Raw genomic sequence first — 16,273 nt, forward strand, 5'->3', positions numbered from 1 at the left:
CAACTGTAAAAATAGTTTGAGTGATTATGTTATTGTCAGGTTGCTTTATTATCTTGCTTTATTATCTATATTACCACGGCCAGCACCATTTTTGAGTATTGTTGTTTTTTCATAAATATCTTATAACATCGCTTTTTATAAAATAGCTTCAGTATAAATCAAAAATGTGTTTCTGTGGTACCCCACTCTCTTTTCAAGCGACCCCACTTTTCAAAATATGAAATTTTGTAAAATCTCGCTACCCAAGGATATGCTCAAATACTAAAATGCATGTGTTACTTTTATGGCCCCAAAATTAAATGACTAATATAAAACAATCATTTTTACATAACATCTATTTCCTCAAAAGTTAACTCAAAGTGAGGAAGCTGCGCTCGTTTGCCCTCAGCGAGGTTTTGAAATCGTGGCGTGGATTTACATGAGAAAATAAATGCTGCCAAGGTTTTAAGCTGTGATACTCCCTACATATACAATTACTATTGAGCAACACTTCAATACCAAATATAAATTGAATTTACTAAAAAATAAAATTAGTAACTTGTAGGTTTTTGTTGAAAAAACAAGCGACAGAAAAATATATTCGGGCGACCCAGTTTTGGGCCGAGACCTATCATAGATTGGGAAACACTGATATATAGTATGCAATTGACTGAAACGGATCAGCAAACATACTATGTGATACGTAAAAAAAATATTTTACCGATGAAGTAACGGTAAAAAACTTAATTGGAAAAAGGGTTCATTGTATTCGGCAGACATGCGTGCAGGATCCAACTTTTCAATTTCTCGTTCTCTAAAATATTTGAAAATTTAACTCCAATATTCTCTAATATATTGTAATAACATCAGTTGCTATTCACAAAGCACAAATAATTTTCGAATTCCAATCCAAATTGAATATATTCTGATCTCGCAGCTGATTTTCCTTACTTGAAATCATAGCGTTGTAAATATTATTGGCCCTGAACTTGGTTGGATAGTTTCCAACGAAATACCCCCCCACAACAAGAAATAACTTCACTTCGCTCATTTTAGATATCATGAAGGCCCTTGGGGTTCCCCAGTGGCCAACTCTATCTATATATATATATAATGAGAAATTTTCCCAAAACATCTTGCTTTGTGCAATCCCCTTAAAATTATATTTGTTTCCTTTGTGGAGTTGTTTGAGCTATTTCGAGTCTCATGTCAACCGCTACCGGATATCTCTGTCGTCAGGATAAACTTGTATATAGCTCTCAGTGCGTCAGTGGTCATTACCAAAATTTCTGTCAGAACTTTTTTCAACTTTTAGTTGAGATGTGGCGACCTTGCTTTGAACAAATTTGTGTAAAATAGGAAATTGAGTTGCATAGGTATTGGACATATATCTGTTATTGATTTGCTTAGATTGCTGGCTCTTTGTTCGCCACAAAATAACTTGATATTGCCACACTAAGTTTGGGCGACTTTTTGGATGCGGCAAAGTGCCAAGTTCGGCACCGACGAAGCGCGCTAACAACTTTGTTAACAAACTCAAGTTCGTTTTTGCGGTTCCATAATCACTACAATGAACATAGCTCATCAATTTTCCAAACTTCTAGATTCTAGATTAGAACAATCAAAGCCGAGCTGCAAAATATTAACATAATTCAAAAATGAGATAACTATATTGTATAAAATATCACTTATTTCATTCCAAAAAGTAAACAACTTCACCGTTAAATTAACCGTCGGACGAATTGAGCATTTCAAATATTTGCAGATATATATATAAATACAAAACAGTAATAAAAATATGACTTGAATGAGTCAAAATCACAGTGTCTGTTGTTCATATATTTTTTTCACCGACGACTCCCATCGTTTTTTCATAATTTTCCATTCTGATAACATTCTTGATCCAGAGGATTTATACTTTTTATCATTTCCGACGTGAAACAACATTACCTCGTTGCGAGGTGTTCTTCTTTCAACCATTTGCTTAATATTAGTGTCTTTGAAGTTTAACTTTTCTCGCAGAATACCTGTATGAATGCATTGCAGCAATAAATATATATAATAAATAAATAAATGTTAAAATCCACTCAATTGAATCACCTATTTTCAACAATCTGATGTCTTGGTATTACTTATTAAATAGTATATTCTATACTTGGAACATGTGGAATGTTTATTCAAACAAATCAAGATACCGAGTTTGATTAAATGCAACCCATGAATATATGCGAAAAGTTAGGTATAAGCAGTATGCAAGACGCCGTTACCAAAAGCACAAATTTTATAATTATTTCTAGCCTAATTATTAACTGATAATGATGATGATCTAATCTTATTGTATGATAATTGAAGATTCCGCTCGTTCAAACAGCTTCGTCCAGAGCAGATGTACGAGGTGACAACATGAGATTGTGTTTATTGTGAGATAACAAGGATAAATAAAACTGAAAAGTGGACAGATCAGCAAAAATGAGTTATCAGTGTTTGCAAAACAGCCCCAAAATATATGCAGTTTCAGGTAAACGAAATATTGATGTTTGAAATTATTTTTGCGACTTTTACTAGGGTATCAAATTATTCGCATGTAATGCATTGATTAAAGATTTCTACTTGTTCAGACTAATTAGATCATACCTGTCAACAAGACATCTTCCAGAAAGAAATCACTAAAGTCTGTTATTTCTGATAAGCAGTAAATCCCTTTCATCAAACGTGGAGAAAGAGTCCATAAACCACCATGGCAAAATGTTGGAAAATAATCTCCCGAATATTGCTCAATTGTCAATGCCCTATAAGAAAATGTCGCTATTTACAACTTTGTCAATAATTACAATAATCCGTAACGTAGCGAGCGAGCTACTATGTGGGATATAACCTTTGTTATATGAAATTGCTAATGAGTGGAGCTGTCTCATCCCAAAATGTCCTCAACCGGGACCCAAGATCGGAAACAACCAGCAACGCCCATGTCCTAATTTTCAGGGAAACGAAATTATAACGTTGAAACCCAGAACTAAAAGTTCTAATTAGCAAAGAGACAGTCGGACTAATGGTTTTTGTATTAATCGGTTAGTTAATTATCTGTTTGACACAGCTGCAAACTTTCTACTATATTTATAACAGTTTTTTCTCGAAGACAGATTGCAATGCCGAGAAATAGCTTGTATGTGAATTCCTCGGGGTTACAGAACCAAAACGCCACTGGATGCATGTGCTGTTAGTGTAAAAGTGAGCAAGAAAAGAAAGCAATAACTTAAGCTCATACGGACAAAACAGATTATATATTGAGTCCCCAAAGCAGTACTGGTGAAGGTAACAATTATTGTATAGACATCCCCATACTATGAAATGAATGACAACTAGGTGTCGCTGCTCGATAACCAGTACTGGTTTTCAGCGTCTCCATCCACTCTGTAAATACTATCCTTATCTTATTCTGCTCGTATATATGTTGCGTATTTTCAGTATTGGTGGAAAAATAAATTACTGATTACTGAAGCGTGCGCAGGGAAAGGAGTATTGCTATTCAGTATAGTATAGCATCACCATAAATATTCACAATTCTGAAAAAAACAAATCGCATCCTTTTCCAGTATCTACTTAGTGCGCAAGAATTCAGTAAAACATTTGTTATACTAGGTTTCTTAAAAAAGAAGTTTTGCATTTTAATTTCACCGAACGTTTTTGAGAAAGAATAATGCACTTACCATTTGGTTTCTTCTCTGTGTGGTTTTCCATCGTGAAGGAGTTTTAATCCACAATATACCTTCTTTTGATAATCCGGGTCAGTAGTAACGTTAGCATCAATGAAATATTGCATTCGAGGTAAATTGACCAGGCAATCATCATCCGTCATAGTAACAAATTTAACGTTCAACTCTTGTTCTAGAATCCATCGGAAAGTCGACAACACCTTAATTCAAAGTATATGCACAAGCTTAGAGTTCAGACTATTTATGTAAAAGATGCCTCACCATGAAATCAATATATCCGTCATTTCATGGATTTATTATTACTTATCGATTTTAATCGGTAAGTATGTTGATAGGTATCTGTCTGTTTGTTTGTTTGTCTGTCTGTTTGTCTGTCTGTCTGTTAGATGCATGCGATATCTCACGAAAGCAAAATTGAATCTGCTCCAGATTTTGCAAGTGCATTCATCATATGTCGGACCAGAAGCCTATTGATTTTGGATGAATTATGTCGTATAATTAGCGGGTTATTAATGAATTAGTGATTGGACACAAGGTGTCACTATGGAGCAAGAGCGCTGTTTTGGGGGATCCCCTAACTTTCGGTCGATAAGTCTTCGGTCTCTGACCGATATTCTCGTTTCATATTTTATTGGTGTTATCTTGGTGCCGACTATCAAAAAATACCTGCCGAAATATAATCAACCAAAAATACCAAATTTACTGTTCGACAAGAATCAACAAATGGTAAATTGCAGAACGCAGCCTCGTGGTAGCACTATATTCTGAACGATTAGACCGCGGTGGTTCTCAAACAGTGGGGCGCGCCACACAAGGGGGGCGTAGACAATCTTTTGAGGGGGCGTGAATTAAAAATAAAAATATTTGCTACTAAATCTTGATGAAGCATTTGAAAACATGCTCAAAACTTTCCATTTATTTCATTATTTATCTTCCATCCACGTATTTTCAACTTGTTTTGAAATAAAACATACTTTCGCCCCAGTATATATCTGTTATTTGTAGCTTATTGTTATAGCTAGTTATTTTTAAGGTGGGGAGCGAGACTTGGCAAATTATGAAACGGGGGCGCGGCCTCAAAAGTTTGAGAACCACTGAATTAGTCCTGTGGAATTTAAGACCAAACGGAGAATGGCTATTAGTGTACTCCATTACACTGTTTTGTAAGAGATACCAATAAATCCAAACTATCCCAATAGATCCTTCTTAATATATTTTAGGATAATATCTTTTAATATATATCCAATAATAAAAGTTTGTTATGTCTCCGCTGAATGACTTTAGATAAAGTTCATGGAAACTCGAACTATGGCCCATAAGGTATATATATATATGTAGGCTACATTATCTATATATGATTGTTTGTCATACCTTGATAGGAAGAGCATGATATTCATCAAGAAAATTGCATTGTAGAATGTCGCCAAATTTCTGATTTTCTTTTCGCAAGTTAATATTTACTGTTTCGTCATTCGTTTTTCCTATCACGAACAACACAAATATACCATATTTATTAGAATTAGATGAAGATCCCCATGTATTACGAACAGATATTCTGTTTTCTTCGTAAGATGGAGCACTTTTCACAACAAATAACATCCATATTTCTTGGGTGGTCTTTTGTTGCCGAAGTAATTTTTGCGGAAAATGAAGTCCAGAGGTTCCACAATAAGGTGCCGGGTCCGACTTTGGCAACATTGCAGTATACCTTTTTGGTAAGACGTGAAATCTTCGTGAAGTAAAATGCCGAGGTAGAGCTGGCTTTAAAGAACTTGCTATTTTTCCAATATGGCAGGTAAACGAACTTCCTTTCATAGGATTGGAGTCTGCAGGACTTTCATCCATGTTTTCATGCGGTTCTCTAATCCAAGGTTTAGGCCACTGAGTACTTTTAGGCCATTTTGCTACCCGTATGTTGCCGTCCCTAATTAAAACTTGATGTTTCTTCGTAATCTTCTCCAACCTCGGAACGGTTACAAGGTAACCTAAAGCGTTAGGTGTCGGCGTGATCGGTCCATTGTTTACATTTCTTGACATCAAATTAATGTTCTGCAACGTTGTTGTCGGAACTGAACTCGTTGCGAGAAGCAGCACAAATATTGCTCCAAAAGTAATTCCGAATAGAATGGATAAAAAGTTTTTGAGTTTGGATGCTCCCGAAGAATAAACACGCATTTTGTATTAACACAGATAGCATAACTAAAAGATTGATGCCATTTATCAAAATTATGAAACACTAAAAAATTCATTAAAAACAGAAAATAATAAATCTGAGCTGTGGGTACCTCACTGAAATTGACCTCTTGCTCATCGAAAGCCATCATAGGCGATGAAAATTGTCTGACTGAGTTCTGGTATTGCCTGTACAATACGGCCCGTAACTTTTGTGATATATCCTTCAAGTAATTGTCTCAACCTTTTGGATGCCAAGCTCAACTTAAAATGTCAGCGGTCTACTTCATAGAAAAGGCTATGCGTGACGACTGAAAGCTGTGTTGTATACGCTCTCAATTACTTCCTGGACGCAACGCTTTCAGTAGGAAAAAAATATTAAAACAGCAATTCAAGATAACTCTAATGAATGAACAATGCTACACAGTACACACTCGAAAAATCAAACTGAAAAGCTCCATATTTCACAAACTGCCAACTGGCGATATCATTAGCCCCGGGGCAATTATCATTGCATTGCCAGACACAATGAACGACATCCCTTTCATTGTTTGAAATTAGCAGCACCTGGAAAGGAACAAGTTTCTGAACTATCATGTGAAACTTTAATAGTTTAATTCTTCATAAGTCTTGTTGTCGTCAAATTATATAGAAACAACACCTTTTATAGATGATATGACAACATCTTTAACAACAAATAGTTCTTTACAAATCCCTTTATATTGATATTCAGAAGCCTGTACTTATTCATTAAAATTAAGAAAAGCAGACTTAGTACAGTTGTATACTACAGCCAACTTACCTAATGAACTCTCAACAGACCGGCATTCAACGATAAGTTTTCGCAAGTACATATCTAGGTTCCGCACACACAGATGCCAAGGGTCTGTTGTCATTCGGAAGAACACCTGAAATATATTGTATTTTAATGTAACGTCGACAACAAACTTTACTTATCTATTTTTGATATTAAGTTTATGTATGTCGTACATGTAATATAATATTCTCGTTACGAAACTGATTTGGAAATATTGTATCAAGTTTTTTTTTCCGTGAATTTTCAATGTTATACAGGCAAATATTTACTATTTGATTATCCGAATTAATTTCGTAATATTATTGCAAGAAATTTGTAAAAAACGTCATCAAAATTGCTTCATTCAATCAAAAGTGACTTGGTCGAATGCCATTACCTTCAACACCAGCGAGCGGTAAATATATATAAATTTATACAACATGCATGTTTGGCCAATAATCAGTAAGATCTTGCATTTATCCTGCACAATACATAAACATCCTTGCTGCCAGTGTTCCCTCTAAGGTGTGCGCGTGTGCGCGCGCACACAGCTTTCAGAGGTTGCGCACACGCATAGATTTACTGCGCACAGACGTTTCGATGTAATGTAACAATGTTCTTTTTTCACCCTTTATTTGAATTCAAATAAAACCATCTGTTACAATCAATTTCATTTATTATTTTCCATGTATGTTCATTGTTATCTACTGATAACATATAGCTCCCCGTTAAAGCATTCACAATCTATAGAAAAACTTATTGAATAACCAAAATTTTCTTAATAAGCCCACTTATTACGCGGTTAGAACGCCAAAATTTCTACATTGGTTTTTGCACAAATGTTATTCATTTCCAAAAAAGTGCGCACACACCAAAATTTCTGCGCACACATACTACAAAAATTAGAGGGAACATTGCTTGCTGCCAAGGATATTAATATTCTTATGCTGTAGAACAAAATTAATAAACCTAATAACAGTAATAGAATTTATTTTGGTATGATACAAATAAGTAAGTCAATGCATTGTAGATTGAAATTGCTGCTTTTCTCAAGAAAATATTGAATAAATTTAAAGATTAAATAATAAAAAAATGAAAATGATATAAATAGGGCCACCAACAAGTACATCCATATTTAAAAGGATTGCAAGAGAAATGAAAATGCAACCAAAATATAATGAGATACCAAGTCAATGCCAAAATACCCCAATGTAGATATTTGCATCGTCGTTTACAAAATTTCAAGGAAATTATCCAAATTCTCATCTTGGTGAATATTTTGATTTGATGATGAATTGGTTTGGTAAATTTTTTGCGTATATAAATTTGCATCATATCATATAAACATGCCAAGAAATATTCTTGCAATTTTATAAAGATATTTTTCTTTCGCTCTTTAACATCGGAATCGGTTGATATAATTACTCAAGGTTAAATAATTTATGGGAACAGGCATGTATGTATGATAAGTGAGCCATACATTTAATTGTATTCAATTTCTTATTTTTATTCAGGGGGCGGTATGATAAAAGAATGGAAAATTAATTGAGCAACCCCAAACAGTGATGGGCATGATATGAGGTGGAATCGCGATGAGGCAGTTGAGTTTAGGCATCTGTAGATGAAGTATAAACTAAAACGAGAAACAAAATGAGGTTTAAATTAGAAACAACTTGTAGTAAACAACATTTTATATTCTGAAGGTTTGAATTGATTTTTTGAGGTTTAAAGTCTATGAAGATTATTTTGACTTTGAGATTTAGTTGTGGTGTTTTAACGTAATGCATATTTTCTAAAAAGTAGGGTATATGTAACGATTTAATGTGCGTTCAGACGTTGCTTTATATATATGGTAAAGTTTCACAAATTTCGCAAAAACACTTTATGTATATATATTGAGGTTTCATCGACCATCATTTTGAGAAGTGAGTATTCTATGAACATAACATTCGAACACTGGTCCCATTGACAATCGTGGTCTGATATTACTGTAAATATTTCTTTATGCATATACCTTTACAATGTCCGAGCAATTTTACATATATAACCTTTTGTTCAATGACATGTTGATTGAATAGAGAAGTAAACTATCCAAAATTGAATTGCATACCATTTGGAAGTTAGCGCACAACACAATCAAATTTTGCAAAGGGCCGATTGAAATATATCAGCATACAATAATTGTTCCATGCCATTTGGGTGTATGAATTGATTCTTAAGTACTGCAGCAGCATCCCACATGCTTAAAAAGGTAACGTTCTTCATTTCGCTGAATTCATTTCGTAAAATTACTTCAAAACGATAACTTAACCAGTCACTTGGTATGACAGGCTTGGTTTCAGTATGAGTGTGAAACCCTTTGACGAATATTCGAATGCCTGGAATTCTTTTCAGGATATGAAGGAAACCCGTCTTAATAACTCTAATTCTACGAATTAGTATTCTGGGCGAGAAAACTTGGAAGTGAAATCCTATGGTGAAAAGTATTACAATTTTATTGCCGGTACTTTGAATTTTGTCAAGTGTATCAGTGATATACGGTCGGGTAATTGGTGGGCCTGGATTTCTTAAAGGTGGGCCGTGCGAATTATAATATAATGTTATGTTATGTAGTTTGTTAATTGCTATTCTGGAGCAAGACCATGATCCTTTTATCTTGTCAAGAATTTCTTCCGCCCTAAACTTTTTTCGATAAAATTCATACCAAAGTCTTATTGTTGAATCCCCAACAAAATACACTGATGTGTTTGTTAAACACTTTATCATGGATTGTGTGTGGTATTGGGAATTGTAACAAGTCAGTGACTTCCATTTAGTCTTCTCAATAAATCCAGTTGGCGCACTTGGATTCAGGCTGCTCTCATACTCTTTATCACAACGTCCTTTTCTGTCTTTTTTCATCAAGTTCTTGCTATCATCAACTAAAATCTGCCTATTGCCATTATGAATACGAATATTCCAATTTCGGTGGGGATCATAGAACGAGTTATTCTCTACATCTGAGATTATATTCACTTCCCTCTTGTCATTGACTTGCCAAACCATTTCATTACATTCACCCGAAGGCGGTTTAACGCAATACCAAGGTTCTCCATTTTTAGCATTGGAATAGTTGCATAGTTGATTGATGCTGTGAAATAAAAAAAAATTTTTTATGTAATTTTGAATAAAAAATGAATACTACTGATAATAAATCGAAAATCTGCATAAAATTTTGTAAATACTGACGTTGAGCGCATAAAGATTCGGTAATTTCTATTGGAAATAATGTATTAATGTAATGTAATGATTTTAAAACGAAATATTTTTTGTCTTGCTATATGAACCTGTCGCAACGTATATTATTTATCTAAGAATTTTAAGAGGTGATTCGCATATATATATTTATATATATATATTATATACTCGTTATTTGTTATTCTCAAACATAGATCGACATAAAATTGAAATACCTGTATTCGTTTCCAAATTCCATTGCACAGATAGATGATTCATTTTGGCCGTTGGAGTCAACGAAATTAGTTTTGTATCTCACGCCACCAGTTGTATCTGTTGTGTTTCGCATCAGAAAAAGCACGCTCTCGCTCGGATGCATCAAATGGACATGAAGGTTGGACTTTCCCGGCCACAACAAGAGACATTGAATTAAATATACACCGTTCATTTGGTCATCAATCGCGCATGATATTCCGTCTTTGGCCTTGCCTTCGGGGCGTAAAACGGCTCTGAAGTAATCGCCACCATACGGCTTTTGAATACCTTCATAGTCCTTTGCTACTAGTGTGACCTTTAAAATATCACCTAGAAAATAGTTGTCGCTTTGAAATAAAAGTTCAGTTGTATTTGCACAAGTGCTTCTCTGAAACTTAACAAGTCTTTCTTCGCTTATAGAGAACTCCAAAGAAGTTAACTCTGGGAATAAATCAATCCAAGTTGAAGGTTTGGTTGCTTCCACGCCACCATTCATGTTGGTCTTGTATGTGTCAATGGATAAGATATCATTTCTGAATCGTGAATTGAATACCGATATGGGATGAACGCGATATCGATTTAGTGAATACACTACCATACACGCGATAAGAAATATCAAATAATATTTGAAAATTTGTTTCACGGGCATTGCAAAAACTAATTTTATTTACTATGTCATGAAAAAAAAATGAAAAAATGTATTGTAAGTAAAGTGGAAATGGTAATATTTAGGAGTTCGTAACAAATAGAGACGTATTTGTGTATGCGAATATACTACAAAAAAATATATAACTAAGTGATTCAAGAGTCTTGCTGCACACTAACACAAATATATTTCTGTAACGTTTCGTCTGACCAAGGTCAGACTTCTTCAGACATACATAGTTCAACTACAACAAGAAAAGCGGTTACATACATATTTAATCAATCAGTATAGGAGTATGGGAGTTACGGATGTTAAATAATCAATAAAATCAGTGAATTCTTGATTAAATAACAGCGGGTGACTGAAATGAGATGACATTGATGAGATCTCTCTCTTTGTTTTATATTGAACAATTGAAGTCCAAATTAAACAATGGTCTTATGTGATTCAAGAGTTTTGCTGCACACTAACACAAATATATTTCTGTAACGACGAAACGTTACGGAAATATATTTGTGTTAGTGTGCAGCAAGACTCTTGAATTACTTAGGATATTTATCTTTACTCTTGCTACAGCATCCTTGCATTATATGCATACGGATCCGCCGACACAAAAGCATAGAAGAAGGATAAGTAGTTAGTCTCGCAGAAACCAAATCATTAAACAATGGTGTTTCGTGTTTCTCAGCATTGAATGATGCTGACCAGAAAAGTCGTCTTTGAGTCAGTTATAATATATTTATTGTTTGTCTGTTGACGACATATCTGGCATGCATGATTCAACCTTGAAAATAACATTAAGTACAAAGGATGAGTTACACAATGAATGAAAGATTAGTAATTGCTTTAAACTTGCTTAATATTCATCCCCTGTGGCTCATGTGTTCCGAAGCGATGAATAAGATAAGATTCTTTGTTTTTGCTATAAATGTGGTTGTGGAATAGTTTTTCAATGCCAATGATAAGTGAATGTCCCGGTTGGCTGAAATGGGCACCTTTAACTAAATCTTTTTTTTTGGGTTTTAATACTTCTGGTATTTTCAGTTATTCTATATTTTAGATGTCTTCCCGTTTCTCCTATGTATTGCATGCCACACTTTTTGCAGCTTATTAGGTAGATGACATTCTCCGAGTTGCGAGTAATTTTCTGATTAATTTTCATTTCTACGTCCTTGTGTCTGCTTGTTGCAATTTTTTTTCTTCGGAATGTTGGCAAGTGCTGCATGACTTCCTGCCACATTTGAAAAATCCAGGATTTTTTTTGACTGGTGTTTCTGATTTCAATCTTTCTCTGACTAATCTGTCTCTTACGATAAGATAGGGCACTCACGATAAGATAGTCTTGGGGAAAATTTCTTTTAGTCTCTCGTTGTTGTTCAGAATATATTGGTAATCTGAAAAGATTTTTCGGATATTTGGTTGGGTTGGGTGATAACTTGTGATGAACGGTAGCAAGGTTTCTTTTTTACTTTCAGTTTTTGGGGTTAAAAGTAGTTTTCTGTCAAGTTCTTTTGCATATTGTATCGCGTCGTCAATTAATTGTATTTTTTTTGTATTTTCTTGTCGTGAGGAATGTTTTCATGATCCTTGCATGTTTATTAAAGAATTCATTGGTTGAAAAGGCTCTTCTTATTCTGATGAATAGGCTTTTTGGAATATTTTTCGTGTCATGTCTATGATGGCAAGAAGACGGCGAAAGGTACTGATGGGAGTCGGTTTCTTTGCTGAAAATTTCAGTTTCCAACTTGTCGTTAATTATATGAACTTTAACATCCAAAAACGTAATGCAGTTTGGTGAGCATTCAATTGTAAATTTGATGGTTGGATGTAAAGAATTCGCTAAGTGATAAATTCCGATAATCTTTCTCTACCATGTTTCCATATGAGAAAACAGTCATCAATGAAGCGGCAATAGTATTGTGGTTTGAAAGAGGTTTTGTCCAATAGTTCAGATTCTAGGTTTGCCATGAAAATGTTTGCATATTTGGATGCAAATTTTGTTCCCATTGCCGTTCCTTGAATTTGGAGGTAATGTTTCTCGTCAAAAATGAAGTTGTTGTTTGTAAGGACTAAGTTAGCTGCTTTTGCTATCCAAGGGATTTCTTGTTTTTCTTTATTGAATCTGTGCAGGTATTTTTCCATTGCTTTTATGCCATTTTTACTCTTGATACAGCATCCTTGCATTATATGCATACCGATCCGCCGGCACAAAAGCATAGAAGAAGGATAAGTAGTTAGTCTCGCAGAAACCAAATCATTAGCAAAAATATATATGGTGGCATTGATGTCCGTATACGAGTATTTCACGTTCTAGAACTAGAAGTATTTGACTCTGACGCTCCCTAAAATTGAAAATGACTTTAACGAAAGCACAGTTTGCATAACTAAATAATTAATATCATTCGTAAAATGATTCGTTATTTAAATAGAAATACATCAAAACAACCAAAACTCCCGTAAACGTCAACTCGAGTTAAATCTTGCATTTTTGTAATTCTTTAGAACTCTTACGTGACGTAGCGGTTATAAAGTTATTGTTATGATTGTTGATTAACATATTGAATCATTAACACACGTACTCATGGGCTTGTCCACTAGGTCGCAAGAGACTATTCGTTTTTTGACTTTGGGTAAAACCGCATGTTCTCACTTGCGTTCTTCCGTATATACTTTGTCGCGTTATGCTAATTGCGCTGTCAGCAGTTCTGGATCGCCCAACATGGACTTATAATTGTTTCGTGTTCTATTAGGCGTACAAATTATTTGTTTTCTTACTGTTTAGAAAACTATTGGTACTACATTTGTTTATATCCGAGTGACACTACAATTACCGGCTTTTTCGTACCTCACCAACTCTTTCGCGAGTGTTATTGTGTTCGACCTGATTTTGCGATCCCTGAGCGACTGTAACAAGATTTTCAAGCCCTAATACATTTCGAGTGTATCCAGTCAAATAGACTGTTGTTTATGGGGATTTGGAGAACACCTCCCGTCAGAGCATGATAAAGAAAAAAACACGTCCACAAGGTAATTTTAAGTATCAACATCTGTGGCACACTGTGATTCAAGTGGACACCTTTTTAAAGTTGGCACAGCTTGACAGTTATATTCGAAATATGTGCCATAAAATTCCAGTTAATTACTGCCGAATTACAATTTTAAGGATATATCAACATCTGTGGAACACTGTAATCCAAGTGGACACCATTTTAGAGTTGGCACAGCGTGACAGTTATATTCGAAATATGTGCCATAAAATTTCAATTGATTACTGCCGAATTACAAAAATAATGAGCAAGAATTCTTAAACGTGGCTCTCATCTGTAAAAGGTCACTTTAAAAAAACTCCCGAAAGCTCATATTTAATTTTTCTCGAAATAGTAACAATAAATTCTTGTCAAACTAGTTCATTAAATTGCCAAAACCGGTTGTACAACGGTCAACTATTTGGGGATTAAATGAAGCTATCGAGCAACTGTCGTTGTCCAAAGCGTAACAATCATCTTAATCCGAACACCTTTCTATAGCTGGTCTCAATAAAACAAAACTAAAACACCTAAAACAGTAGGTTACCGTATCGATCACTCACAAAATTATTCATTCGTAACCACATTCGAAATAGGAAAGTAAAGGTACAGACAGTCTTCAAAAATAAAAGCTCGTTATTATTAGCCCAGGGCAATATGACAATTTATTACACCGGGTGTGAATATTAGAGTGGTACGTATTTTCAGCGCCGGATTAACCGTTAAACAATATAATCACGTGCTTATGGCACCAAGCAAAGTAGGGCACCACAGAAATTTTAGAGCAGAATTTTATATAGTTTATCGGTGTTTATTAAAATATTTCGATTTCACCAGACCACTCAAACTTCAAAATATTTGCTTATTTTTTGTCTTCAAGTATCATATTGACCTTCTTTATTAGAAAATAAACACTGAAACTTTTTTTTTGACACGAAATAAGCCTAGGAGTCGTTTTAATAAATTGTTGTTGTTTTTTCTTTCTAGTATTCTCCTTGCTGCTTCATTTTTGTTTTAAAAAAATTCTTTTATCTTGAACAATTGGACCAATGACATAAGGAAAAACACGGCGGAAAGGTATTTCCTTGCCCATCACACAGTGTCTGGTTTGATTTCAAGTAATATCTGTCACGAAAGAATATAATCTGAAGCGACATTAAACGCGAGATGCACAAAATACGCCGGTAATTTTCGGGAATTAACTTAATTAAATTAAACGAGAATATCGGTCAGAGACCGAAGACTTATCGATCGAAAGTTAGGATCCACAAAACAGCGCTTTTACTCCATAGTGACACCTTGTGTCTCATCACTAATTGATTAATAACTCTCTAATTAACGACATAATTCATCCAAAATCAATAGGCTCCTGGTCTGACAAATCTGGAGCAGATTCGATCTTGCTTTCGTGAGATATCGCGTGCATCTAACAGACAGGCAAACAGACAGACAGACAGGCAGACAGACAAATACCTATCAACATCCTTACCGATTAAAATCGATAAGTAATAACGGTATGTTAGTCGTTAGTAATAACTGAAGGCTTTATATATCTTCTTTACAAGAACACCACCCATGCAACATAATAATAGTCTGATTAGAACGGTAGACTCTCGTTGCTTTTTAAATTAAAAGTAAGTAAACTCGCGATATTTCGATCACTTTTGGGTTTTCTCCGACTTGCGGCCCGCGAGACCTCCTCAAAAGTTGTTGTGGTCCTTCAACCTAGCAACCTTAAACCACCCTGAGGTAGACTACGAGGTGGTCCGGTACGGTAAAATTTCTAAGTACAGTTGTGACTTGTATCCTTTGTATTTCGATTGACGTTGAGACTGGAGGCGTGCATCTTTATTGTTACACTCCCTCAGGATTAGAGATCAACCGATATATTGGCCCGATATTGCGTGTTTGCCGATATATCATATAGAGTCTCATGTCCTGATGAAGTTTTTCTGAATAGAAATTCGAAACGTCCGCAAATTACATCGTTTTGATTATAGACAGTAAACGACAGTTAAAAAATCTAAAAATGTTCGTGAAAGTTGTTTTATTTACTGTTGGTTGTGATTATTTTTAATGGATAATACACTTATGTGGTTTATTGTTTTTATAATTAAATTACACATGAGGGTGCACCAAAGTCTTCAGTGCTTAGGGCACCAAAGGGCTTAATCCCGTACCTGCGTATGTTATGAATCGTATACGTTCATTCGGTCTGATTTTAGAAGTGATTGCCGTTGTCAAATTATACCATCGCTTTTCTAGTACAGCATTTTGGAACAGTTCGGTAGTTGAACACTATTGTATTTGTAGCGAGTACCTAAATGTAACTGCGGACAAAAATACTCTTTGTTTCTTGCGAGAAACTCCGCACCTTTCGTGAGAAATTTAGTCACTTTTTCACTGGTTGACCCTCACTATATCTAATTTATGTCTTTTGAATTGGGTCACTCAGCAAGTCAGGATAATA

The 16,273-nt window shown here is 34.8% G+C and overlaps 2 protein-coding genes and 1 long non-coding RNA gene across 3 annotated transcripts; all 3 read right to left on the reverse strand.

The window, feature by feature from the left end:
- Positions 1-1,621: 1,621 nt before the first annotated feature.
- Positions 1,622-5,947, reverse strand: LOC120328290 (uncharacterized). The gene is made up of 4 exons (XM_078114478.1): positions 5,064-5,947; positions 3,687-3,892; positions 2,614-2,768; positions 1,622-2,006 (listed from the first exon to the last, which is right to left on the reverse strand). Exons 1-4 carry the CDS (start codon positions 5,865-5,867, stop codon positions 1,798-1,800), a joined length of 1,374 nt encoding a protein of 457 aa, XP_077970604.1. The 5' UTR covers positions 5,868-5,947; the 3' UTR covers positions 1,622-1,797.
- A 123-nt stretch (positions 5,948-6,070) lies between these two features.
- On the reverse strand, positions 6,071-7,149 carry LOC144425126 (uncharacterized). The gene is made up of 3 exons (XR_013477278.1): positions 7,058-7,149; positions 6,667-6,772; positions 6,071-6,431 (listed from the first exon to the last, which is right to left on the reverse strand). It is a non-coding gene; the product is annotated as an uncharacterized LOC144425126 (long non-coding RNA).
- Positions 7,150-7,168: 19 nt separating this feature from the next.
- On the reverse strand, positions 7,169-14,458 carry LOC144411635 (NXPE family member 4-like). The gene is made up of 2 exons (XM_078114479.1): positions 10,113-14,458; positions 7,169-9,790 (listed from the first exon to the last, which is right to left on the reverse strand). Exons 1-2 carry the CDS (start codon positions 10,778-10,780, stop codon positions 8,797-8,799), a joined length of 1,662 nt encoding a protein of 553 aa, XP_077970605.1. The 5' UTR covers positions 10,781-14,458; the 3' UTR covers positions 7,169-8,796.
- Positions 14,459-16,273: the final 1,815 nt, after the last annotated feature.

Source organism: Styela clava, chromosome 7 (genome assembly GCF_964204865.1).
Source record: "Styela clava chromosome 7, kaStyClav1.hap1.2, whole genome shotgun sequence".
In the NCBI taxonomy this organism is placed as follows: domain Eukaryota; kingdom Metazoa; phylum Chordata; class Ascidiacea; order Stolidobranchia; family Styelidae; genus Styela; species Styela clava.